The sequence below is a fragment of the Tyto alba genome, unplaced genomic scaffold, assembly GCF_018691265.1.
Source record: "Tyto alba isolate M040663 unplaced genomic scaffold, T.alba_DEE_v4.0 Super-Scaffold_7, whole genome shotgun sequence".
In the NCBI taxonomy this organism is placed as follows: domain Eukaryota; kingdom Metazoa; phylum Chordata; class Aves; order Strigiformes; family Tytonidae; genus Tyto; species Tyto alba.
In genome coordinates this window covers 3,029,550-3,056,031 of record NW_024881328.1, presented here as the reverse complement: position 1 = coordinate 3,056,031, position 26,482 = coordinate 3,029,550, and the positions used below count along the sequence as shown (strand labels likewise).

Below are 26,482 nucleotides of genomic sequence, written 5' to 3'. Positions count from 1 at the left end.
GTGTAATGTGTGTCAGCACTGCTTGATTAAAGCCTGGCATTTCTGTTCTTTAAGGAATAGAAGTAATTACACTAAACTGTATATTAGATTCTGAAATATATTCTGATGTTTGTTTAAGTTTTGACTGGGGGTTTCAACAGACTAGCTTCCTTCAAGATTATTAAGTGTAAACTCGAGTTCATATCTGTAAGAATATAGCATCTGTGGCTGTCAACAAATACCTCCCAGGCTCTCATGGATTAGTGTAAGATTAAATATGTTTAAGGTTTGCTGTTACTCTTTTTGTGACGGAAGAATGAAAAGGCTAGGAACTTGCCTTAGATGGTAGATGTTTGTAGTGGAGCAGGAAATTGGGCCCGCTCCTTCCAGGTCTTAGGGTAGTAATAATATGGTCGTTTTTCCTTGATTGATATGCTACTAAAAGCTCGGTCAAATGATTTTTTTTTGAGGGCACTTAAATTTTATTATGAATAAATTTTGAAACTAACGATAATTACTTGTGATCTTTTGTCTTTGGAATCAATTCTGGAGAGGTTTGCACAACAGTTAATTAATTTTCTTGTCTCTAGTTACTGATTACTCAGATTGCTTTGAGTAAGCTCTTCTTGGTTCAGCTTAACCAGTCCTTTACATGCCTTATCTCTTGTCTTTGGCTGAGTCTCTTACATGCAAAGTTTGGTTTTTTTTTTTTTTCCTCCAAATGGATAGTAATGTGGCTTCATTCTTAATGGCTTAAGCTATAAAAACCTCATGCATAAGCTGGATGAGTTAACTTGTGACCCCATTTTGGCTAACAGTAGCAACCATCAGCAGATGGAGAACTTTATCTTTCCACAGCACTTTATAGTGTTTACACAGAGTCAGATAAGAGCTGGAGGAACTCTACCCTTGTTACAGCATCACTTCGCAGTGTTCAGCGTGAAATTGTTTTGTAGGAGTAAAAAAATACTTAGATTGTAACATAAGGCAAAGCATGCATTACATTTTTTTTCTCCCAGTTTCAGACTTTATCCTGTGTGGAAAACTAGAATCTTTTATATTCTCTTCTCAACTAATGATTTTCTTTTTTACCTAAAAATACTTCCACCATTCTTTTACAGTAGTTACTTGCTGTGATGCAACTGGCTGACTGTGTTTTGAATTCGTTGGAATAGGCTAATGAGTATTTAAACTGGATTTTTCATTTAAGGACTGTGTTCTAGATCTGCTAGATGAACTAAAGACCCCAAATGGGCTTCATCCCAAAGTTTTTATCTCCACTGCTGATAGGGAGAACTGAAGGATGGATGTGGAGTTGGTGCTTTGCTTGGTATGAGGCAGTCATTGCTGTGGTTTTGTGTTTAAATTTTATGAATTGCTGGTTTTCCCTGCATAAGACATGGTAGAAGCATGCAATTTGCATGGTGCATGGGCAATGTGAATGTATTGCCATCTCCTTGTACCTGTGATGACAACAGCAGCAACCAGATGAGTTTTATAGGAGAAACCTTCTTAGTTCTGTCCCTGAGCCTGTTAAGTCTGTTGGAAGTGTTTTCCTAACTGCATCCTTGAAATCATCCCGAGTGTGTTTGAAACCTGCGGTCCACTCTTCAAGGCCATAATAAATAGTTCAAATTAAAGGTCAGGCACAGACACACGCATTCCTTGTGGTGGAATTACAGGATGAAGCGAGTGGGGTGATGCACTGCTAAACGTAAAGCTGTGAAACATCAAAGGGGTAATTCACACTGGCGTGGCAAGTGCAGGAAGTAGCATATAGATAATAATTGCAAATTAGCATAGTGCTCTTAAGCATTTGAGTTGAAGCATCTTCTTGCACCCTCTTGTATATCGGTAGATCTGACCGGATCGGCAGTCCTCCCAGGAACTGGGAAGATTTGAGGGTCATTCATCAGTTAAACATTTTCCGTCAGATTTTTTGTTGTTGCAGTATTTAACTTTTAATCTTGTTTTGCTCCAAAAACAGCATCGTGCTTTATCTTCTTGGCATGTTGGTGAAAGGATGCTTCTGGGGAAAAAAAAAAAGAAATGGCACTGGAGAAGTCTGGCTACAGTTATCACCAAAGCTTAATGCAACTTCTCCTTCTTTGTGGCTTGCAGGAATTCAGTGGCAGAGGACATAGGACTCTCCTTTTCTGTTCTGCATTATTCTGCAGCAGACCAGGGAAGCACTTGAACTCTGCCAGCTGACTGCATGCTGGTAATGTTGCTGACTGCATGTTGGTGCTGCTCGGTCACCTTAAGAACTTTTGGGGAATGAAGCCCTCAGAACTTCAATAGAAAAGGCTAGACTTAAGCACACTTACGATGAGTATTTATTGATTGAAGGAATATGTGTGAGCAATATCATAAGTAGATAGCTTAATAATTATCCAAATGAGTACCCTGGTTGTTTCTTTAATTAGATGACCAGTGCTTAAGCAACCAAGGATTTGGGGAGAGAATGGAGGGAGGGAGACAGGGCAGGAGGAAGGTAGTGTCTCTTGTGGTGTGCTCTATCGTGGTCTGCATTCAAAGAACTTAGCTTTTTGCCTCTTTCTCTTCTGCTAACCTATGTGGTCTTTTCTAGAATGTTTTTCTTTACCTCTCTCAACACCTTTCCACTCAATGGTTTATCTTCGCTACTGATTTATTTTGTTAAACAAACACAAGTCACTCTAATCAGTTACTATGCTCAAATGGTCTATTTAATTTTCATTAAGATCACATAGCTAAGTTACAGATTTGTACCTGCAGTTCAGTCAAATACCATGTACTGTTGTATATTCAGTTACCTTCTGATACTTAAGTAGCACATGTAGCTGTAACTAACTATTTTGAAAGATGAAACTCTTTTCCGTCAGAGACAGAGGTAGTGACCCGATGCACATTATGAGGTTTCTGGTCGTCAGGCAATGACAGTTAAACATTTCCTTTTTGTTCTAAGCTGCATTCCCTTCTGCTGTTGCATCCACTTCATAGATACTGCGATGGTTCTCTGGTAATGTATAAAGATACTTCTTGAAAACAGTGAGTTTTTGCTGATGCAGCATCCCTTTATATACTGATAATACAAATGATTAAAGCGTCAGCTGAGAACTGTTCAGGAATATTGTCTCTTTTTTTTTTTTTCTTTTCCCTGTTGCTGGTTTTCAGTCACTGAAGCCCATTCATGGTAGATAAGTGAGAGCACAGAATTGCAGCAAGAAAGTTCTCTTATTTCAAAAGACTGCTGAACGTCTTTTTTTTTTTTTTTTTTTTCCTGTAGTAAAGTTTATTGCTTCCTATATATTTGCCTGGTATTATGGAAGGAATAGCTTTCCACTTGCTGGGTAACTTAGTTCTGTAGAATTCTTCAGCTTATACTTAAAGCTCTAAAATTTGCTGATTCATCTCACTTTCTAGATTCCCCACTAATTAACTTACCCTGGCTCTTCTGCCCATATTTTTATTTAATTGTCTTAGTAAGGTTTACTGATGCAGCCCATCCTGCATTTCTTTTCCCTGTTTTCCCTCCTTCTGTCACCACACAGTGAAGGCCTTCTGCTAACCCGTAGCTTTCAGTGCAGTAATAATTAAGAGCCTGAAAGGATGTTCTTTTTGAACCTTTCTGTGTTTGGAGGATTTAATACTGTAGCTCAGACATAAAATTTTGCTCCAGGCTGACATTTGGAATTCAAGATCTGAGTTTGAAAATGTTTCAGTTATGTTCCTATTTTGTTTATACACAGCTGTAAATCCTTGAAGTAGATAATTAATTTTCTGTTTGTGTCAACTTCTGCATAATCCATGCACTATGTCAGAAGTATCAGAATGAAGGTAATAAGCTACAAGTTACAATCTGAAACTCTTTATTCGTCTCTTGATGTTCACAGAATATATTTTGAGGAGTTGCTTGATGTCCACACAGGACTTATTCCCAACTGACAATTTCTGAAAGTCATTTACCTCAGAAAAGGTATATTTCTAACCTATGGATAATTGTTGTATTGCATGATCTACGTTGTGAAAATTAATATAGTTAATGAAAGGAAATTTAATATACTATTAGAAGTAATGAAAATTTAATTTTTCCTTCAGTTTAGGTATGAAGTCTGGTTACGTTGGAGTAGAGGGCGTATGTATGTATATATGTGTGTGTTTCTCCCCACCCTTCTCCCCCCCGGTATGTACCCATATTTCGTTTAGTGGTTGCTTTTCCCTTGATTTCAGAATACATACTATGAACCAAAAAACTGTGCAGAAGTCAATAAAGATAAACAAAGATCTTCAACCTCTATGAAGAAGTTTTACATTTTTCAGCTTAGAAAAAGAGTTAACTGAATCAGGGATGTGGCAGACAAGAATTAAATCGTGGCAAGTGTGGAGAAAGGAAGCTGAGAATGGTCATTCGTGGTTTGTCACAGTGCAAGGCCTAGGTGCCATAAAATGAAACAGCCAGCTGGTTTAAAACAAAGAGAAGGAAGTACTTTTTCAAAAGGTAGATGTTTGTACTTTGCAATTTATTGCCATAGGGTGTTGTGATTACCAACACTCTAAATGGGTTCAAAAACTGACTGTAGTAACCCACGGACAGTTCAATTAACCAAGCCATGGGCAGGCAATTAACACCAAGGTATGTATGCTGTCTCTGCCCCAGGAATTCCCTGAATTGCAGGTTGTCAGGAAGCGGGGGGTGAATATATACAGGAGGAATTATCATTGTAAGGTGAGATGAACGTGTATTACCTTCCCTGAAATAACTCATTGCTGGGCAGTTTTGGAGAAAAGAGAGCTTCATAACTCCTGCTTCATAGCACAGTCCATAGCCATATCCCAGAAAAGCAACACTTCCTTCTTTACAGGGAAGAAGTCTGACAGAAAAAAACTTTTAAAAATTTATTATCTAATGGGAAAAAATCAAGTGAAGAATCTCTATTAAGGGAGCATATTGAAAGGCACTTTGAAATGCTTACGTATTGTCAGTCCAAAGAGGCGATAATTAAACCAACTGAAATCCTCCAAGTCCTCCAAAATGAAATGGCCTAACATCTGTTTCCTTATACTTCTTCTTTTTGCCCTTTTCATATGATGTGTGCAAGTGCCGAGGGAAATCGGTATAGCCTGATGAAAAAAGGCAGACCTGAAGAGAGTAGTAATAATAATAAATAAAGGTATGCAGTAGTTTTTGTTATGAGAGGTTGAAGTTTTTTCTTACTAGTGTTTGGTTGGGTTTTTTTTTTTTCATTGCCAGTGTTTGGGGTTTTTTTCTTCATAGTATTTGAGGGTTTTTTCTGTTACCAGTGGTTTAGATTTTTGTGTTTTGTTTTTCTTACTGGTAATGCTTTTTCTTGTGTCTATCTTTCCAATTTATCCTGGCACTAATTTGATAATGACCTATCTGCCTAAAATACACTCAAGGTTATACAAAGGATTTCTGCAAGGCTCTGAGTAACCTTATGAAAAAGCACATGGTGCCTTTGATTGTCAAGAGTTAGACTGTGAGCTCCCACACACAAAAGGAATAAGATTTCTTCTTTCCCCCAGTGAATTGCTTTCTGTTTAGAGGGGAATAGTAGTAAGGCAAGTTTTCATCTGTGTTCATTTATATGGATAGCTTACTCAAATGGCATCTGATAGTTCTTGGAACTGGCCTATAGTGTATGAAAAGCACAATAAAGAGAAATGGCTACAATAAACGATTTATTCACCCTTTATGGTGAGTTGTACACCTGTTTCAAAACACAGTGTGCGAGTATTGCATGGTTTGCACATAGTATTTTATAGGTGTTTTAGCTGGTATACTTTTATCAATAGTCAAAGTTACTTTGCTTTAAATGGATGCAGCATTGCGTGTCTGCTGCTCTCAGAAAGGGAAAGTTATCAGGCTGAGTAGAAATGAGTTTAATTTAGTGAGTTTTATTTTTTTAAAAAAGGCTGATAGACCATTTGGCTCTTGAGTTCGAGCTTAGTCCCTTCATATCATTTATAAATCTCTGACAAAGTTCTGATGCAAAACAACTGATAGTTCAGACACAGAAATTGGCATTTACTTCTAAAATACAATACTTACTTTTATGTTTTGGCTCAGGGTTGCCTTACCTGCCAGGGATTTATTGGTTTTAGTAAAGTAGGTTTTTCTTTTTTTTTTTTTTCTTGTGGCACTTGTAGTACTTTTCTGTTTAGCATTACTCTTGATTTGTGAGCAGGAAATGAAGGAAACAGAAAATTTGCCAACTTTAATTTGTCAAATTAAATCCTGCACATTGCAGGAAATACATACAGTAAATAAATCTCCCCACCCAGAGGCATTCTTATCATTGCTTGTTACCGCACTGCCAGGTTACTTAAGAAGGTGTCATTGTCTTTTGGGCAGGTAAGTGCAGAGGTGGAACGCGCACTTTGTCTCTTTCTGTTGCTCTTCTAATTGAATGAAAACTATCTTTTAGTTCAGATTATAAATTGCTCCCCATATTTTGTTTTATTATTCCACTGACTTCACTGAAAGGAGTAAGCCGTGAGGCTTTGTCAAGTACTAGGCTTTGAGAAATACAAGCCGGTCTCTGCTCTGCAGGAATGCCCAGAAGCTAAATATGATTTCTTCTCAGAGAGAACTTCAGAGATGTGAAGGTAGGAAAGATTATTTGAAGTGTAAATGGCTTTACTGTGCTTGGAAAATATCACGAAGAGTGAGGATGGTACAGAACAGAAGCAGTTCTGTCACTTTAATTATAAAAGTCTTACGTAACCACCTCTAGCAAGTGAGCAAATTTCACTGCCTTGATAGCATCGCACCAAAGAGATAAGGAGAAAAAAAAAAAAAAAAAGTAACAGCTGAGAAATGGGAAATGTGTATCAGGGGAAGGGAACATTTGTTCTAGACAAAACCAAGATGCTTGGTTGCTTTCTTTAGAATAAAGACCGTGAATCACACCCACAGTCACAGTATCTTTTTCAGTGTGAAGGGATGCAAAGAGGCACCCCTGTCCCTTTGGTGGCAATAAAACAGGTGTCAGGATTGAATTTTTTCATGCAATAGACTTTTACCTATTTCCTTCCAATATTCAATATGCTACAAAGTTGAAGATGGGACCATTCCGAACAGTTAAGGTCTGTAAGATAACCAGTGCTGCTGTTGAATTACTGCAGCAACTGGCAGGGAGGTAAGTGGGAGGTAATGCTGCAAGAAGTGAGGGGACCAGCTGGATGCTGCTCCAGTGCAAATGGCTGGTATTGGAAATGGCTGACTCCATGTCTTCTGCACTGTTTCAATTCAAGTTGTTTTTTTTTTGTTTTGTTTTGGGTTTTTGTTTTGTTTTGTTTTGTTTTTAAATAGTGATATTTTAGTGAAAAATATTATGAAAAAAATGCTATGAAATGCTCTATGTCTGTCCTGGACAATGACGAAAAGACCAGAAAGGATGGATTTTGGGTTTTTTCTGAATCCTGGGAATGTTTCCTTAGCCACTATAATATCCAAGGCTCAACCTCTAGCACATGAAACAAATAACTGCAAAGTGATGGAAGTGTGATTTTCCTTCAGCTGCTATATGCAGTGATGCAGCTCCAGTCCTAGAGCATGGATGTTTACGGTGAAGGGCAATGAGAGAAACTGTACAAACCTAATTATTTAAAAATAATTTTAATTAAATATTATTATATTTTATTATTAATGCTTAATACTGAGTTCTGTCTGTAGACATGGAAGCTATGTGCTTCTGCTCCAGAAATGCGAGCCTTAGAGGAAGAGAACAGATCAGCATTTGGGTTTTGTAGCTGAAGATATGGCATATATGTCAGCACAGCTTTTGTGAACGTGTGAAAGGGAGCTTTTTATGTTTGTATTGTCCCTCCTGTTGAAATGAGGGCGAATCACCTTTCTGTCACAATGCAACAGAAAGCTGACTGAGGCTGTTCAAATGACAAGTTGTGCCAAATATTACTTGTGGGTAATAGTTCTCAGCTAGTAAAAATTGAAATTAGCTTTTTACTGTTTTCAACTGCCTGGATTAGAGTGTTGATTGGAAGTAAATGCTGTTATGCACTAGGTCAGATTGGATGGGTCAGCAATTTCTTAAACCTAGTTAATGTAAAGCATTTCAAAACAAACAAATTACTCTTCAGCCTTTTTGTGTTTGTAACTGTGTAAGGAATTGAAACAGACTTTGTTAGCACTCTTACAAAAATAAAGCCTTTTTCTCCTTACCCCCTTTCATCTCTTTTGCAGAGTTCATGTACCTCTGGGCATATCTTCCAAGTAAATCTTTCCTTAAGAAGACAATGCTGTAAAGTATGCATGTAGATATATTCTGTCCTATATATTAAGATTTTCCTAAAAGACATCATCAAAAGCACTCTCATCAGTGCCAGCTTCTCAGATCACCCTTTGGGGGCAAATAATATGAGAGAAAAGTTCAGCTCGACGGGGTTGTAGAAACCAGAGTACTGCAAACAGCAAACCTTGGCTTGGAAATGGGATGTTCATCATCTCTTCTCCATTAGCGGTTGTATCCCAAGTAGAAAAATCTTCACCTCTGATTTAGGAAGCCATATTTGCAGTACCCGTTGCTTCAAAGTGGAGTCACCTGAGATTTCAAAGAGAAAACTGGGGGAAAGGCACAACTTGTGTTCATCTGTGGAGAGCTACATCTACAAGACTATTTGCTTGAGATGTGTAGGACAAGGCAGAGTAATGGGAATTACTCAAATACTTGATCAGTTTTCCGTGACTGAAAGTATGTGCCTTAGAAATGTGGAAGAGTAATGTGGAAAAGGGGGAATTTAGTGCACAAACCATTTTTCAGAAGTGTAATCAGTGGCGCTACAATTAATTTTCTGTTCAAAAGTAGTTAGGTTACACTGCTGGTAATGTTCTATGTGATGTATGACACCGAGCTGCAGTGCAGCTCTGTAGGCAGTGGGATTCCAAGGAAGGTACTGTTAATGTCGACTGGAGAGTTACTCCTGTAGGAGATTCTGTATTGACGTGACAGTAATCAGGATTTCACTCTTTCCCTGCTTACAGCACATCTGCAATGCAAATCAGTCTGTTTAATAAACATAAACATCATGTAGGCCATGAAAATATAACCTGCAAAAGATTTCTGCTTTTGAGGTTACATTTTCAATAAGGAGTTTAATTCAGATATGTGTATTTTTTAGAAATGGGACTTCCTAGCTCTTGAAATTAGTTCAGGTGCTTCTGAACAAAAGCTTCTTCTCGATGAGTTCAATGTGAAGACAGGCTGTTTGTTCTTCACAACTGATTTTTAAACTTAATGCATTCGATAGCAGGAGTTTGTTGCTGCGGTTCCCTGGACAGAGTTTAGCAGAACTGGGAACTGCTGGTATCCCTCCAGAAGCATTTGCAGTCATTCCTGATGCATTCAGGGAGATTATATTGTTTATAATTTCAAGGATTACGCAGTAACATAAAGCTGATATAAACACGAGGCAAAGATAGTATCAGACAAGTACCAGCACTATAAAATCCACACATTAAACCCTGCCAATGTAAACCAGTAGTTGACTCTCCGTGTGCGTTTTTCAATTGCAGTGTAGATTAGTTTTTGCTACTGTTTTAAACTGGCATAAACTGGTGGTGGAAGGGCATTGCTGAACATTTTCTTATTGCTGAGAAAGTGAAGGCAAAATAGCCTCTCTAGCGCTGTGTTATTATAGAAAACGTAGTATCTGTGGATTTAGTGAAGTGTCCCACTATAGGAAGTTAAAAGACATGTTGCCACGAGAGCCTCGACCCTGACAGTACAATAAAACTAGGCAAAGTTAGTTTACCTTTTCTTCATACTCTTTCAGTGCAAAATGTGAGTTTTTATGCAATACCAGACCCTTTGTGACTGGCATTGGGTAAAAAAGCACACTCATCAGGTTTATGAACTCAGCTGGTGTGTAGCTTAAATCTTAGTTTTGAAACAGAACTGAATGTGAAGCTTGTGAAAAATGTTCTTTGTCATGCAGAACCTGTCATACCTTCTAATTTGTCTGATCCCACAGGGCTATTCTAGGTTCAAATAGGTTTCGGTGAATTTAGGTGAAATTAGGTGAATTTAGGTGAAGTAGGACTGCATGCAAACGCTCTTTCCTCCTAGAAAATCTTTTCTGTTCATACTTTGACATTTTAATTTGAGAAGGAATGTAATATTGATTTCACAAGTGGGAATCATGTAGGTTCTCATTTCTGTTGTCTAGAATGTCTTGTGTTTTATTGTCTGGAATGGTATAAGTAACTGTGTATATTGGGCATAGTTCATGACAGAAATAGGATTTCACTTTGAAAAACAGGCATTAAAACCAAGGCATATTTCTGAGGCTGAATTTACCTGGCTGAAGACCTTTAATAATTAGTGGATGCTACATAGAAATATACAGATATCTCTTGATTTCACTGGAGAAATGTTGTCATCATCTCACATCTCCCATGTTCTAAAATAGGTCTTGAAGAACAGCATTCTCGTGCGATATTCAGTAGTATTACCTTGTAGACTTGCTGAATATGAGTAACTTTAGCTTGGCAGGAATAAAGATTTCTTTTAAATATTGACTGTGGTCTCAAGCTAAATTTGTAGAAGAACACTGAAAATCAGAATTTTGTCTTCTACTTTAAGCTGGTTAGGTGTTCACTGGGGCCTTTGACTCATGTAAACTGGGATCCCAGTAGCTTGTGGACAGAGAGGTAGGCCTGCTTAACTTCTATCCCACCATTTGTAGTGAGGCCTAAGTAGCTAATAATGGTCTGATCCGCTGAGGTATTTAACAAAATATTCTGTAAAATTAATCTCGTTAAACTGATTTTTACAGAAGTGCTCTGATGAGTTTAAGGAAAGAAAACACTCCTTATTCCTATAATCTCTTTTCTCTGGAGTAATATTAAGTTCCTATTTTCACTCTTGCACAGGTGAGAGAGAGAGTTTTAAAAGAGTTACATATGTGATATGTTGAAGCTGTTACAAGCTGAAGTGTAAAACTTGGTCATCCATAGCTTTGACAAAGTGCAGTTCTTTGGGGAAATTATATATTTGCAAAAGGGAATAAGAAATTTATCTCTCATTAATGAACTTACAGGTAGAATAAATTATCTTCCAAAGATGATCAGGGATTCTGAATTTTAAAATAAATGTCAGTGCTTGGGACTAATTTTTGCTGAGCAGTTTTGGCTGTGAAAGGAATGAGATGTAATGCAGTTTTCATTCCATGGATCTTTTTTGTATGAGCTTAAAAAGAAATACATGTTTAATCCTTGCAAATACTTCACTTCAGTGGTACTGCTCAGATTTATCACATTAATCATACATTATTTTTTTTCAAAATGATTGCAGTTGTATGTATTGTGTAGTCAGACACCTCCATGTCTCGCAATCAGTTTGCAACACAAGTTCCCATGCCAGCATTACACCCCAAGCTAAATGATGTTGTCATTACCAGAAATGTACATGTTTTACTTTTATAAGATCTTTGATAAAGAGCACTTTAATTTCTTGTAATTAAGACCAAATTTAATTCTAGGCATGGTTAAGTGTGCTGTGGTGAAGATAAAAAAATGTGTTTTGTTTACAAAGAATGTGATAACTGAAATTTTATTCTGTCAGTGTTACTAGTTGCAGATGTCCAGGAGTGTAATGTAAAATCTGTTTTCCTGTGTTATTCTATACCAATGTTAACAAGCTGTAAGGCAAAAAAAAAAAAAAATCGGAAAATAGAGACTTCAGTTCAGTAGGTAAGAAAAGGTAGAACTTGTAAAACAAATAGTTTTAATTTGCATATCTGTAATAGTATTTTGGGGTTTTTTAATCCCTCAAAATACTTTATCTTTTCCCTGTTTTTGTTTTAAATGTGCTCTGCCTATTTCCCAAAGAAAATTAAGGTCTTCTCTTAGTCGTTCCATCTACTTATTCACTCCATGAGTTTTGAAGAGGGGTAAATGGTGGCTTACAGATCAAATTAAATGGTCTCCAGAGGAAAACATGAGAATAGCAGTGTTTGTCTAAGAAATGGGGAAGCCAAGGAGCTATTTTTGTCCTTTTAGATAAGTTGAAGTATCAGTTTTGTCCTTTCTGATTTGTGGTAGGGAACACCTGATGATGTCAGGTGTTAGTTTTAACTTTTTCAGTCCTTAACATACATACCTTTCTGCCTATGTATTTCTAACTCTTATGTCCTGAAGTGGTATTTAACAAGCTTAACATAAGCATTTGCAATTATCTAATAGCACCTGAAAATTGCTTACTAAATGACAGGAGGAAGTTTCATTTGCGTTCCCTATCTGATGTTAAATCTGCTAATCCTCCACAGAGTCTGCCAGGAAAAACAATGTAGACAGACTTGAATTTTATTAAAATCAGGAATCAAGCACACTGCTTCCTGCTCTTCTATTATACACTGCAAGATAAACCGTAAAACCTCCTGGAATATATTAATTATTTCAGCCATTGTATTCCTCACTGTTTTCTTGAAATGTGCTTTAGTCACAGGTTCTTTACAGAGCATACATTAACAGCCCTTCCCTCTTGGGTTTTCTTCCCTAACCCCAGGAAATCTATGTCTCCACCTTGGCTCTTGTTTATATAAGTCAATCTTTTGTATTGTGACAGTTTTTTCCTTCATTAATGAGAGTTCCTAATTGGATATAATGAAATGCTTACTCATGCTACTAGATAATATTATATGAAAGCACAACAGAGATAAGAGACTGTGAAGAAAATAAGCATTTTAAAGATTTTGGATAAGATATGAAAGTCATTTTTTGCCAATATTTTCGTATTTTACTTGAGAGTGACTTCTGATGCAGCTGTGTAGCTAAGACTATGTCAAATGACATCCATTATTTATTGGCCTGGTTAGCAAACAGGGACACCTTTGACTACGGCACCTTGTGAGGTCAATTTACTGTGCTTGACACCAACTGAAGACTAGCTTTTTTGTATTTATGTTCTCTAAAATTTTCCATTTGGCATGAGCTTTTCTGGGGAAAGCAATAGGAACATGGGGGGAAGGGAGCAGAAAGCTTGAATTTGTAGAAAGCTGGCACAAGTGTAATTGTGTCTTTTATTTGCTATCCAGGTGCATCAGATCAAGTTACAGACCAGTCTCCCCATAAAGGCAAATTTTCCTCAACCTAGTAGAAACAGCAGAAGATGTATGTTAAGGAGATAAATTTTGCAGCCATTATGCACTGAAATTATTCAATACCCTATCTTCCCACAGAGTAAAGTTGAGAGAATTAAATGTTACTGAGTTGCCCGAAATACATTTGATTAAAACTGGCTTGCCAATTTACAAGCAACTTGCTTGTGCTATTCAAAGGGCATCAATAGAGCTATTTGGCAAGGAAACGGTGAAGAAGGATGTTGGCACTAGAGGCACAAAAAAAGATTCTTCTCGTACTCTTACCAACAGTGCCCAAGCAGCCTGTGTGCACTGAGGGCCTGATACTGCCATGCTGGAGAAGTGAAAGCTGGATCCCTGCTTGTCCAGGGGCACAAGAGCGAGGTAATTAGGATCAGGAATGCGTGGCTCTGAAAATCGGTACCTACTTGTACTTAAGTTACTGTCTTTTGAGCTCCACACATTGGCACCAGTTTCTGTACTTCTTTTAGTTTGTTTGTTTTGTAATTTATTTTAATAAAATTAAATATGTAGCGTTTCTGATTTTGAGCTAGTACTTACTCTGCATGTAAAGACACTTTATGGTGCCCTAGCAAAGGATGCAGAGATGGTGATGGTACCAAAAGGTGGCTGTGTCACTCCCTCCCAGGGCTTGGGGACCAGTTTACCTGGCACAGGTAAGAGGAGCTTCCAAACAAGCGTGTTTTAGTGCAGTGTTACTGCCTGGGCCATCCCCTTGCCTCTCTCTTCCTCCGAGTGAAAAGGCTGAGCAGGGGGAGGTAGGGAAACGTGGCTCAGCACAGTAAAATTCCACCTTGCTCTTCAAGGTAGCTTTAACCTCTTTCTGCAGACTGGGGGGATAAATGGGATGAATGTAAGAATGAGGGGCTGTACTGAGTCAGACCAAGCATCTCATTCAGTATTTGGACTCCACTAATGGATGACAGGAGATACCTATGGGAAAGAATAGGAAAGGACAACCTGTAAATAGAGTGACAGGAGAGATGTGTCTTCCACGTCAGAAAAAGGGGACATTACCAGAGAGCTGGTTAATTCAATTGTGCATAATTGAGTTCCATATTCTGTGCTTTGGGGGTATTTTTGTTTTTAAATCACCATGTAAGAATTGTCCCCTGTGTGAGAAACACAGAGTTAGTTTTAAATTAATCTTTGTGCATCTTCAGCTGTTAATTTTTTCTCAGATTGGCTATTTTTGTGGAAAGTATAATTTTATAGAAATCATGCTAATGTATTTTGCTTCCAGTACCTATGATATTTTGTTGTTACATCGACTTTAACTCTTCAACTTATTCCGAATAATAGTTATGGTATTAGCAAAGGAGTTTGGTGCACTGTGGTGCTTCCTTCTCTTGATTAGATCATGGGAACCTGCTCCAAAATACCTTAAAGCAGAAGAGTAGAATGGAATAATATGGGGCATTATTATCTGTGAAGAAAAGCAGAAATTTGTCAGCTGGAATAGAAATTCTGTCACCTCTTAACAGTGGAATAAAAGGTTATTTTGTGAGTAAAAATAGATTTGAAGAATCTTCAATATGGATTATAAAGGATGGGGTTTAGGCACTAACTTAAAGTGAACTGTGTAAAACAAAATGAACTTGAGGAAGAGATGTCTCCAACATAAACTGGTAGAGCTAAGAATGCTAGAGGAAGGAGGAACTAAGTTGGATACTACGTTGGATCATTCATGATCATAGTAGCAACACTGTCTCCTCTTTTCCCTTTCTCCTATACACTGGATAACATCACATTCTGCTGATGTGTCTTGGAAAATGTTAAAGGATCATGAAATAGGCTTTGGAGGCAACAGCTCAGTGACAGACCATGATGTGGGTTGACTTGTCAGCGGAAAAGCATCCAGTCATGATGCACAGGTTTGCCTCTCAACAAATTAAAAAACCCCACTAAAACTAAGTGTACATTTGAAATGTGCACCTCGAGTATGTGTTAGTGAGACAAGTGGGTTATGAACAGCCCATATTTAATGCTGCGGAATATCACTGCAAATATTGAGCGCTGAACTGGGGAGAACGGTGACTATGGTTTAGATTTATTTTGCTTTTTGCAGTGATTTGACCGATATTGTTGTGTTTCAGTTAAGGAATGAACTGTGGGTGACCTGTTTACTTCACGGTGTGCTAGTAACCTCTAATCTGGAGCCTGAGGATTGTCTTTGCTCTTTTAAGTTACCCTCCTGCTGATTAGTGCTTCTATTTTGGTCACAGCATGTGTTGAAAGTTTGGATATGTCTGGAGTGTGAAATACATATTCATCTGGTATGGTCTGGTCCCGCCCAGGTCATTGCCTGACTAATGTTTTTCAGGCAATGCAAGAGAAATAAACTCATCCTCATGGAAGGACTGAGGAGTCTCATTGCTTCACTTTTTGTGTCATAAAAGACAGATGAATCGCAGGAAGGAGGGAATCTGTGTTTCTGCAATAGAATAGCACTCAGTGAGGCAGAGCCACACTGTGTAGCGTGGTACTTCTTTGGATATTTTGTTACTAAAACCACCAAACTTCTAGCTTTCTATTTTAATTTTCAGTATAAGTAAGGACATACAGTGTTTCGCCTAATGAGTTCCTTCAAGACAGATTTATGATGAGCACTTGCTGTTTGTTTTGCACTGATTCTTCTTAATCCTTCTTTAGATCCTGGGCTATAGTCGGTAGAAAGCTGGACCATCCACAGGAAATAGTCTTGGAGGTGCGCTGCAGGTAGAGGTATGCTGTGGCTTTCTCGGTGTCTACTGAAATATATTCATAAAGCCATGATTTAAAAAACAAATCTTGAGTGGGATGGCTAAACTCCCAGTGCACAAAGTTGAACTTTCTGTTGACGGGTTTGTTGACAAAGCCATTTTTCAAATAATTCCTGTGTCAATTGGAAGAAACAAAAACAAAAACCACCACCACAACAAAAACAACAGGAAAAAGAAGGAAATCCTTTGACTTCTCTGCCATGGTCTTGAGTTCCGTTTTCAGAAAAGTTCAGTGCTTGGATGCATTTGGAGCTTCCTGCACCAGCGTCATGTACGTCTACACAGAGGTGTGCAGAGCGATTTCTGAATGAATGCACTTGGCAGCTCAGAGCAACGTCTCTGGTTTGGCGGGAGCCTCCACTCAAGCTTGTTTCTCCTGCTGGGAATTTGCAAGGGCAGAGTGCCATTGGAGCTGATTCTGCTTTTTAATACCTGAACGAGGTCTCCAGTATCACTGCAATTCGCCATACATACCTGTGTGTATCTATGTATATGTGTACATCTGAATATCAAACTGACCACAATGTTCATTGATTAGTTCTTCTCCTTTATAAATCCTTACCAAAGCACCTAGGGAGCCCCAAATAAATGTGCAAAGCACGACCAAAACATGGATCTCATCTCTCTTAACATTCTACTTTGCAATTCTCCAAAACTTGTGTACCATCACCAGGCATCTTTCTCAGCATTTCCTCAGTATACACTTGAAAAAGAAATAAATCTAATTTACACTCTTGATCTTTAATGCTGTGCCACCAGTAAGCGCACTCACAATTCAGATGGTGTAGCTTATCTGAAGTCAACAGACATACACTGATCTATAACGGATAAGGAATTGGTCTTGGATTCTAGGCTGTTGGTGTTAAAAATGATGTTTGTCTGCATTTTGCTTCCTTTAATGATATTTTAATCCTGTCCCTTTCAGGTAGGATATAAAGGAGCTCAGTTTTGGTGTTGATTTTTAGGAATGCTTACAAGGAAGCTATAAAATTGACATTGCTTAGAAGGACAAATAGATTAAAGAAATAATGTTAACTTTTTCAAGTTTGTGGGAATTTAAGTGCTCTGTACAGGATCCTGGCCAGCAGAAGGCAGTAACTGCTCAGCTTTGCATTGTTCATCATTGCATGCTTGCTTGCATTAGCCGTCTTCACAGTATAGATCTACGGACTGAATTTTCAAGGTTTCAGGAGTAGTTCACAGGAAATTTATTGTTCTACATGCTCAGTTCTTTATGATTCCCCCTAAATAATGTATTCCTCTTCTGTCCTAGGCCTGTTTTGCTTTTCATGTACAATAATACTCAGCATGTTTTTATTCTATCACATGCTGGCCGGAGCCTTTCTTCCATTCCTCATCCTTTCAGGAAATTGGGTTTCAGCTGAGAACATCAACTTTTACAATGTGAGACCTCCACTAGACCGTAAGTAGACGGTTATGCTATTTTTGTGTATGAAGCTGTAGCTTAACATTTTAGTTACTTGCCATATTCTTTCAATCCTTTGTTTTTTAGATGTTTTTCTTCTTCAAACATGAAGGATAAAAAGTTTAAAAGAAAACTTTTGCTTTTCAACCCACTGTGGTTTAGTTTATCTCTTCAGATTTTGTAAGTTGACTGAATGAAAACAAACAATTTTATGCATTGCTAAATTAAAGAGTGCATGAAGGCTTTCACATTTTAAGTGCTTTTATTATATTTTTCTGTTTCTGAAATGTCTTCCTACAGAGCAAATTATGCCGTGGGTTTCTCATAAATAATACAGAACAGATGTTTTTTGTCTTTTATCTTGTTGGGGTTTTTGTAAGGGAAAGAACAGGTGTGCTGTATGCAATTAATTCAAACTGAAGGTAATTAAAAACCTTGTGAGACCTGTGAAGCCAGTTGTCACTAATAGCATCATTTTTTTGCCTCTTATCTAGCATCAGAAGTGTTCTATCCCTTCATTTAAGGGGAGAAGATTTTCACTATGTGTATCATTAAAACAATCAGGACAGCTAGATAGGTATATATGTGCATCTAGGGAACCGTGCATCTTAAAATCATTTACAAAATGTAAATAAGATTTTTGAGTAGTTCTCTTGATCCCTTTGTTAAAGGGATCAAATTTCTTCAGAGTTGGAGATTAAGATCTGAAGCTGGTTTTGAAGATGTAGTTTTTTCATCAAAGGAATCAAAAGCTATTTGAATGTAGATCGTGTTTGTGTATCTGTACAAATATGCATGTGGATGTAGTATCATATGCATATGTGTAAGATGTTTCCTCTTTCCTGTTTTTCCCACCACTACTTAAACAATATTTTGGATTCTGAGAGAATGGAAACAGGAAGAGATGTTTTAAAGTTCAGGCATAGCAAAACCAGTTAAAAATGTAAAAGCTTTGTACAAAATTTGTTTCATGGGTTTTATTTGTCTAACAGTGATGTATCATTGAAAGTATGTAAATGTATGTGATATGGTTTTGTAGGTATATGTGTGTACAGCATTTACAGTATTATCTTGAATATTTTATTTTTTTCTTAATACTTGCAAACTTACTATATTTTAATACTTTTAAAGCCACTCCATTTCCAAACAGTTTTAAGTGCTTTACTTGTGATAATGCAGTGGACAATTACAACTGTAACAGATGGGCTGAAGATAGATGGTGTCCTGAAAGTAAGTGCGTCTGTACTAAGGAGATTCTTTCTGATAACTAAAGTTGCTTTTCCCTGACTCAGACATCTTATAGAAGTCTGAGTAGGATTAACATGCCAACACAATGATGTCCTCAGTTATGTTATTAGTAATACTGAGTCATACCATTTCTGCTGAGGTGAATATTTTGACCATTTTGGAGTCCAAAGCAACACTGAAAAATTATTTATATCTATATGTATTATGTGTAAAACATTTCCTATAATATGTAACAATACATTATTAATAAAGTAATTAATGTATTATCAATATATCAAGACTATATTAATTCATTATATATGTGTTTGTGTGTGTCTATATACACCTATGTACTTCCTAGGAATTAATTTTAAAGATGTTGTTTAAAAACACTGACGAATTGCCTCTGTAGCCTCATCCCTTTCTTTTTGGGTACCATCCTGAGATCCAACCCTCTCTGTAGGCTCCATGCTTGCTTGTGGGCAGCAAGACCTGAACGAATAGGGATCCTACTTGTGTGAGAGAGTGAGATTCATAGAAAGGAATTGGAAGTGTGTTTCCTCATTTTTCTTTGCAGTGGTATTCACATTAACAGTGGGAAAGCAGAAGAAATAAACTAGAGGAATGAGGAAACATGTCTGAAACAAAGAAAGCAAGAATGTACTGCCGAAAAGAGTAGAGAATGGAAGATAAATGTGTAGATTATAGTGCTTACAAGTAGTTTAAATTATAGCAGCCTTTCTGGAGGTTGAAGGGTCAGTTAAGCTTAAGATTTCATCACTAATTAATTTCTTGCTAGGTGGTATTTTGATCAAGTAGAAAAATGGCTTTATACAGCCAAAATAATTCATTTCGATGGGAATATTTTGGTAAATTGTCTTAAGTTTTTAAACCCTGTAAAAGAACGCATACTTTATGCAAATAAACATTTTAAATTTTTCTTTGTAGGTACTCAGTACTGTTTGACAGTTCATCTCTTCACAGACCATGGGAAGAGTACATCAGTCACCAAAAAATGTGCTACTGGAGAAGAATGCCATTTTGTAGGCTGCCACCATCACAGAGAAAGTGGCCACACAGTAAGCACTACTCTTTGTGTAAGAGCAGCACATTGGTTTTGAGGTTTGCATTTCAGTACTTGTTTTTCCTGCTGAGCTGAGGCAGATGTGCCAAGATACACTCTCCAGTATTTAACAATAGAAGTCAAATTTCTGCAGCAGAAGCATGACTACCCCCTCCTTCCTACTTTCCTCTTGGTGTTGCTGTGTGTGACAGGATGTAGTAACAACTCCTAAAAAAACACCTGAGCTTTCTGGGGCGTTGCTAGTGCTGCAGCCAGCATGTGGGGCTTGGTTTCTGAGTTCTGAGTAAGGTTCCTGGGTAGGCTGTGCAACCTGCACCGATGCTGGTGTCGCTGCCAGCCCTGGGGCGAGCCAGACTGGGAGTTAGGTGCTCCAGTCCTGTCTCTGCATACCATAGCTTGGATGAGACTGCAAGGTACACAGAGCAAGACTATATTTGTCCAGGAAGGCCGTACTCTTAAGCAAGATACAACTGAGCTTTTGTTCCATGACAAAAAGCTAGAAGTCCTCTCATCCTTGGGATGCTAGGTTAAAGTTTATTCTTAATAATCAAGCATATCCCACCTAAGCATTATTCACTGCAGTAAAGTATTATTCCACTAATTCCTTAATAGTTGAGAAGTTTCGTTACGTTATTTTTAACATGAAAATTTCAGACACCAAAAACGAAGCAGACAACGTCCATGTTAAGTATAAAACGTTCTGTGTGTTATCTGAATTGGCTTCCATTGATTTCAACAAGTTTTGGTGGACTGAGGGCATGAAAGCACTGTGCAGCTTGCCTTCTGCTGCATCTTATCTTAGAAGAGTTCTTGTGCCTTTGGACTAGATAAAAACTGGCATTCTGTTGGCTTCTCTAGTAAGGAGCGTCAAGTAAGGAAAATGTTTTTCAGATTCCCTCCTGAAAATAAGCTGTGGCAGCAGTTATGTGGCAGTAGAAAACTGAAAAAAGAAAGTCTGAAGTTCAACACGCAAAGCTACAGTGAATAGAAAAGCTCGAGGGGAAACCTGAATGGGAACAGAGTTTTTGCAGTCAGAATTTTTTACCTTAAAAAGCTGAAACTTGAAACGTTCACATGCATGCTTTTAGCTCATGTTTTTCTACAATGTTAGTGAGCCTGTCAGCACTGCTAGCACGGCAGTATCGCATCCCATCGCGGTTTCGAAGCCCGGTGACAGCGGTGGGTGCTGAGTTGTTCTAGGAAGGCTGTGCTGAGTGGTTTGGAAGAGAAGTCGTAGCAGGTCTGCTGCGTGCCTCGGGTCAGGCTGCCAGGTGGAAGTGATGAGTGTTTAGCTGTAACCTCTGCAACCAGTTGAAAGAATATACGTCTGTAAAAGCCACTGCTGAATTACCCAATGTCCAGTGATTTCCTTTTTCTCAACAGGAATGTGTTTCTTGCTGTGAAGGCATGATTTGCAATGTAGAAATACCAACCAATCACACAAATGCAGTGTTTGCTGTATTGCACGCCCGGAGAACTTCAGATGGCAGCAGGAGGACAGTCAACATTGCAGTGCTTGTATCAGTCGTGATGGTGGCGTTGTCGTGATGCAGCACCCTCCCGTCGAATCTGCGTGAGAGGGTCCACCTTTCTGTGGGCCACAGGAACCTGTTAGAAGACTGTTGCATGACGCACCAGGAGAAACTGCTGATACTTCTTAATTCCAGAAAATGTAAGGGGACAGTGGAAAGACGTGTACATCATGAAGTCCTTGGATATTTTAGTGAAGATACTTCATATGGCCTGCTGTATTCAAAAAAACCAAACCACAACAACCCACTGGTTGACTAGGCAGTGGAGTGAACTCCAGTTGTTATCATTCATTAATTTGTGATGAAAATGCACATACACTTGGCATGTTTTGTCAGCAGAGAAAAGTGTAGACAACCACTTTCCCAGGTGAGATAAAAAGGAACTTTCGATGGATGATGTGCCAGCAGGAATCTCAATGGAAACTTTTGTAAACTGTTTTTCATTGTGCATAAACAACATGGAGCTTCTTGTCTTGATCAACAGGTGTATTTAAGCTTATCTTTAGTTATGGTTTTCATAGAGAACATGTATGAAAGAGGTTTTTTTTTTTTTCTCTTGATCAGAGCTATCATTTTTATTGGCAATAATACAAATTAATACTCATATCTTCTGTAAAATGTGGTTTCACTCAGATTTTAGAACAGTGTAAAATGATGTAGAATTTCTGTCTAAAAATGATGAATTGTTTGAGCACCTAAATCAGAAATCCTTTCCCCCCCACCCTCACAGGGATTATTTCCTTGCAAAGTGGTGGTAATACCATGACTTTGAAATTGCAGCTAAGGTCAAGCAGCTACGTTATCATAAAAATTGTAAGTGGGCATTTGGTGTAAATAAGGAGAGAAGTCTACTGTGTTCTCTCTTGATTTGCAGAAGTTTCTCCCAGAAATATCGTTGTCCTTGGTGGATCTTCCCAGACCTCTGGATATCATTGTTAGGTAGCTCTGCCATCCCCATTTGAAAAGCTTGGGCCAAGATTCTATTTTCCATTACAGTATTGGGGGGTTTAATGAGGTTTATTTGCATAGGTTGACCATTTAATTCCTTATCTTTTAGATGACAAATAATAGAGATTAGATTACAGTTAGATGTACTAAAACCTTCTTTGTTTTCCTTTATAAACCTTGTGTTGCAGACCAGAATAAATAAACTGCTTGTGTGAACTTTCACCCCTTCTGGCACAGAACAGTGCTTGCTAGGGCTCTGATAGATCGAGCTGTTATAGACTGGCCTAAACACAGTCTTTAATAAGTCAGACTTACAGTGGCTGCACTGGTAACTTCATTAATGCATACGTTCTTTGCACTGCAAAGATTGTAGACACCAGCGGATACTGAAGTTACATGATTTCTCAGTATGGCTTTGTGTGATCCGAAATCCTAACAAATTTCAGCTGTTCCTGTTTGCCCGATTGTGTTTCTTCCAACTCCCCACCATTTTCATAAAATTCCTCTGACAGCCTAAGGTACTGCAGCACAGCTAAGGGTTCAACCTAGCAAGGATGAAGAATTGCATTTCACTTTTTTCTTCTTCTAAACTATTTTATTCATTTGCAAATGTACTGGTTTGATTAGGAAGAAGATAGACTGTTCTTTTCTTTTTCTAGTGGCTTTTTCTCATCTTAAATGAGATGGTTAAAATTACGATTAACTGTTGGAATATTTTTCAGGAAGGAGGGATGATTAAAACTTAATCTTGAAAAGAGATTCAAAACTGTTCTCTGAAAAACTCAAGTAACTATAAATTGGGATTTTTTTTTTTACATAAATATTGGCTTCATTATTTACTATTTTACATCCCTAAATATATTTAGCAGTTGGAAAACCAGATTTTGAAATGGTTTTGGTTTTGTTTACATTCTAAAATTGCCTACAGAATGTTTTTAGAATATATAAAAATGTCTAAAAGTCAGTCTGTGATTCGTTGACAGGTAATTGCGTAGTTACAAAAATTGGATGGAAACACTTTTTCCTTGCCGATGCAATATAGTTCTTGCTGTCTAAGTCAAGGTTTCCCAAGCTCTGGGTTCCGATGACCATTGCTGTGCCATCCAACAGGCCAAGATGCTGAGGATGTTTTGAGGAAATTTTTACTTTGTTCACTGACCGTCTCTAGGTAACATATCTATAGTATTAATCTTGCTGTCAGACATAGTAACAAGTACAGTCGATGTTTTTGCTCATTAAACATCATCTTTTTGCTACATGATCTACGGGGTACTTGAACTTTTTTCTTGTGGGGAAAATCATTCTGGGTTTGCTCTCTGCTCAACGGGGAATTCCTCAGTAAAATGAAAGCAAGTTGACTTCCACGTTTTGGGTCACAGTATTTTTCCTGGTTTTGCCTCTAAGCGCTAGGTGCTCCTGTAATTCAGTTTCTGGGAATAATTATTGCAATCTTAACAAGGCCTTAAAGTGCCCTATAGCCTTATAAGAGTTTACTGTAAATAATTTACAATAATCTAAGTGCTGACATTTGTTTACACTACAAATGCCATTCCAGAGTGTTTGGGAGTGCCAGGGAGACCCTGGAGCCCTGCCCAGAGAGAGGGCTCAGGCGCAGAGAAATGGGCTGCAGGTTCTCTGCAACTGCCAAAAGACCTTTTGGGAGAGGAGGTCTCTGTGTGCTTGTTTTTCATCATTAAACTGAATATTTATTTTTTTTTTTATCCCTGTCTGCCATACTGAAAAGTTAAGAAATCTGCTCATAATTTAAACATTGAATGCATTTGGTAAAGAACTGTTTGGAATAAAAAAAAAAAAAAAATTGAATTCCACTGAAGTGCAAAAATAGTATGCTTGATTTTAGTGATAATCTTTTAAAATTAACAATAGAGACAGCAACCTGGGTATATGAAAGGATTTGGTGTCGCCAGAGGTTTATTTTTTAGCGTAATAGAATTCCAATAGTGGAGGATATTAAGGATGAGTTCTAGTCATCTTGATACATCAATACGTTTGTTATTGCAAAGTTTGGGACTATCGTTTCTAGAAAAATTAATATGCAAGAACTATTAATGCAATGTTAATGCTGCACAAATAGGCACTTGGCTGAAGAAATCTAGAATTTAAGAGTGAGTATCAATTTTACCCTTTGCTGCTTTTTGTGTATGTAAAAGCCTGTATGCTTCTGCTTGCATTGTATTTTAGGCCAATGTTAAATGCTAACTCTGTAGGAAAAGGATTATGTGCTGATTATTAGAGAAAATAGTGCTAAAATTCACCTGAGTGCATAATTTTGTCATGACTAATGATTGACCGCATAGGCAATCTTAACATTAATTTATAGTAGAACCTTTGTATTTGATTAAATAGATTCAAGTATCTGCTAGATTTGCTCTTCAGATATCTGTCTGAAGTGCTCACTGAGGAACTCACAAGAGTATTACTTGATTTGAGAGACGTAATTTTCAGGCACTCCATAACGTATGTATTTCACACATCTCAAATTTGGTTCACAGATGTTGTAACTTAAATATGCATGACTTGTTGCTGCCTAAATTAGCCACGTGGCTTTGGAAATGATGTTTCTGTAAATGCACATCCATAACTTTATATGCAGAAATATGTTTGCTAATACTTCTGTGGACACCCAGCTTCCGACATTAACATGGTAAACACTGTGTTCTCACTCGGGAATGGCAGCGGGTGCCACACTCACATACGTTCGTGGGCAAAATGGTCCCTTTGTGTTGCCCTCAGAACCTGGGAAGAATTCATGAGTAATGGCAAGTAAATCAATTTGTGCAGTTGAAGAAAGATAAGTGTCATTTTATGATACAGGTGTGTAATTTTTTTTTTTTTTTTTTTACATTGCACTGGGCAGTCTATAGAGGATTTATTTTTAAAAGCTTAAATACAGAAAAACTTCTTTGCTACTCAGTGTTGGTTTGTGTGATGCTTTCTTACTGCTGTGTTTTAAATCTTCTCCAGAAATGACACTTTTTAATTAAAAACATTAAAACATGATCTGGTGGAAAACTTCTGTGGTGAAAAAGATACAAATCTTTTTACTGCTTGAGACAAGAAGACCAGTTGTTGGCACTGGGGAACCTGTTGAGCTGAAATTGCGCTGAGGGCAGATTCTGTGGCTCTTTCTGTTTGGATAAAAGCTGGAAATACTTTTATCCCAAGAGCACTGGCTGGATGAGAGGCAGGCTAGGAGGGGTGCGCAGCCGACCGCAGACGCGGGGGTCAGCAAGCCTAGACAGGAGAGCACCTGAGCCCTGGGGCGGGCAGCGGGGAACAGATTGCTATTTTGACTTTCCCAGTTGATGTAATTGTTTCCAGGGACATCACATTTTTCATAGGGTGGAGATTCCCTTTTCCCCAGGCAGCAGAAGTCAGAACCTTTTCAACGATGTGAAAGAGCGCTGCCACTTCAGAAAATAGAAATAGTGGGAAACTGTTCATCTCTGCTTGAGCCAGCGAGGACAGGTGCCCCTTTCCCACTGGTTTGTCATGTATGTGCTAGACTGAACAAGCGTGCTGCAAATCAGCAGCTGTGGATTTAATTCCAGTTTCTAGATGGGAGCCACCCTTCTTTCCTGGCTTTACACTGCAAGGGCTAGCAATGTAAACATAGCTTTACGTTGCATATGTAGCTCCATTGGAGAAAAGATCACAGGTACCACTATGGATAATTAGATGTGTGTGTATATCTCTCTGTCCTGGGGACACTGCTCATTAAACTCCTGCTACAGCTAAGGAAACGCCAGCAAAATCATAGTTTAAATGAAATTCTGTCATGGCTTCAGTACGGTTTATAATTTTATCAGCTTTGACTTTTATCAGTGATGGCTTCAGGAATCTTTAGTAATGCCAATCCTCCCTTCTTGGAGGGCAATTTATCCTGATGGAGACATGCTGTACCCAGAGGCATTTAAAAGGCAGGAAGAAAACTGGATTTAATTTTCATTTCTGAGGATGTGATTGCCGTAATGATTACTATAGTAATTTTAAGTATAGTTTTGTAGCATTTAAGTGGAAATAAACTTTTACTATTACATTTAATCAGAAAAATTTCAAAGCAAGAAATGTGCTTCTACACTGGGCTCTTAAATTACCAGAAAAATTGAAATCCAAGTACAGGTTAAAATTCCAAATAAGGAAATGAGCAGAGCACAGCCAACTCATTTAAATAGGATAAAATGCTGATTTCAGCTTTTTGCAGCAAATAACATCAGAAGAAAATTGAGATTTAAAATTTTTTTTAAATCTAGCTATTTTAGAGCACAAAGCCATTTCTGTAGAAGGTATTTGTTTGTCACCTCTTGATTCTAGAAGCAGCCCCGTAAAAGGTGCTTGATTTTATAGGCTTGCTATTTGCAGGTGTTTCAAATTAAGAAAA

General features: G+C 37.9%; 1 protein-coding gene across 7 annotated transcripts in view; it reads left to right on the top strand.

Moving 5' to 3' along the window:
* Nucleotides 1-25,101, top strand: part of LYPD6B (LY6/PLAUR domain containing 6B) — a 55,959-nt gene extending 30,858 nt beyond the window's left edge. For 4 of the 7 annotated variants that reach the window (XM_042784044.1, XM_042784045.1, XM_042784043.1 and 1 more), the window contains 5 exons: nt 15,754-15,825; nt 17,137-17,286; nt 18,421-18,519; nt 19,465-19,595; nt 20,984-25,101. In XM_042784044.1, coding sequence (XP_042639978.1) covers nt 17,172-17,286; nt 18,421-18,519; nt 19,465-19,595; nt 20,984-21,148 — 510 coding nt within the window. In that variant the 5' untranslated portion in view covers nt 15,754-15,825; nt 17,137-17,171 and the 3' untranslated portion in view covers nt 21,149-25,101. Of the gene's footprint in view, nt 1-15,753; nt 15,826-17,041; nt 17,287-18,420; nt 18,520-19,464; nt 19,596-20,983 lie in introns of those variants that run through there. The other 3 variants (XM_042784047.1, XM_042784048.1, XM_009970902.3) reach the window with 2 other exon arrangements.
* The last annotated feature ends 1,381 nt before the right edge of the window (nt 25,102-26,482 follow it).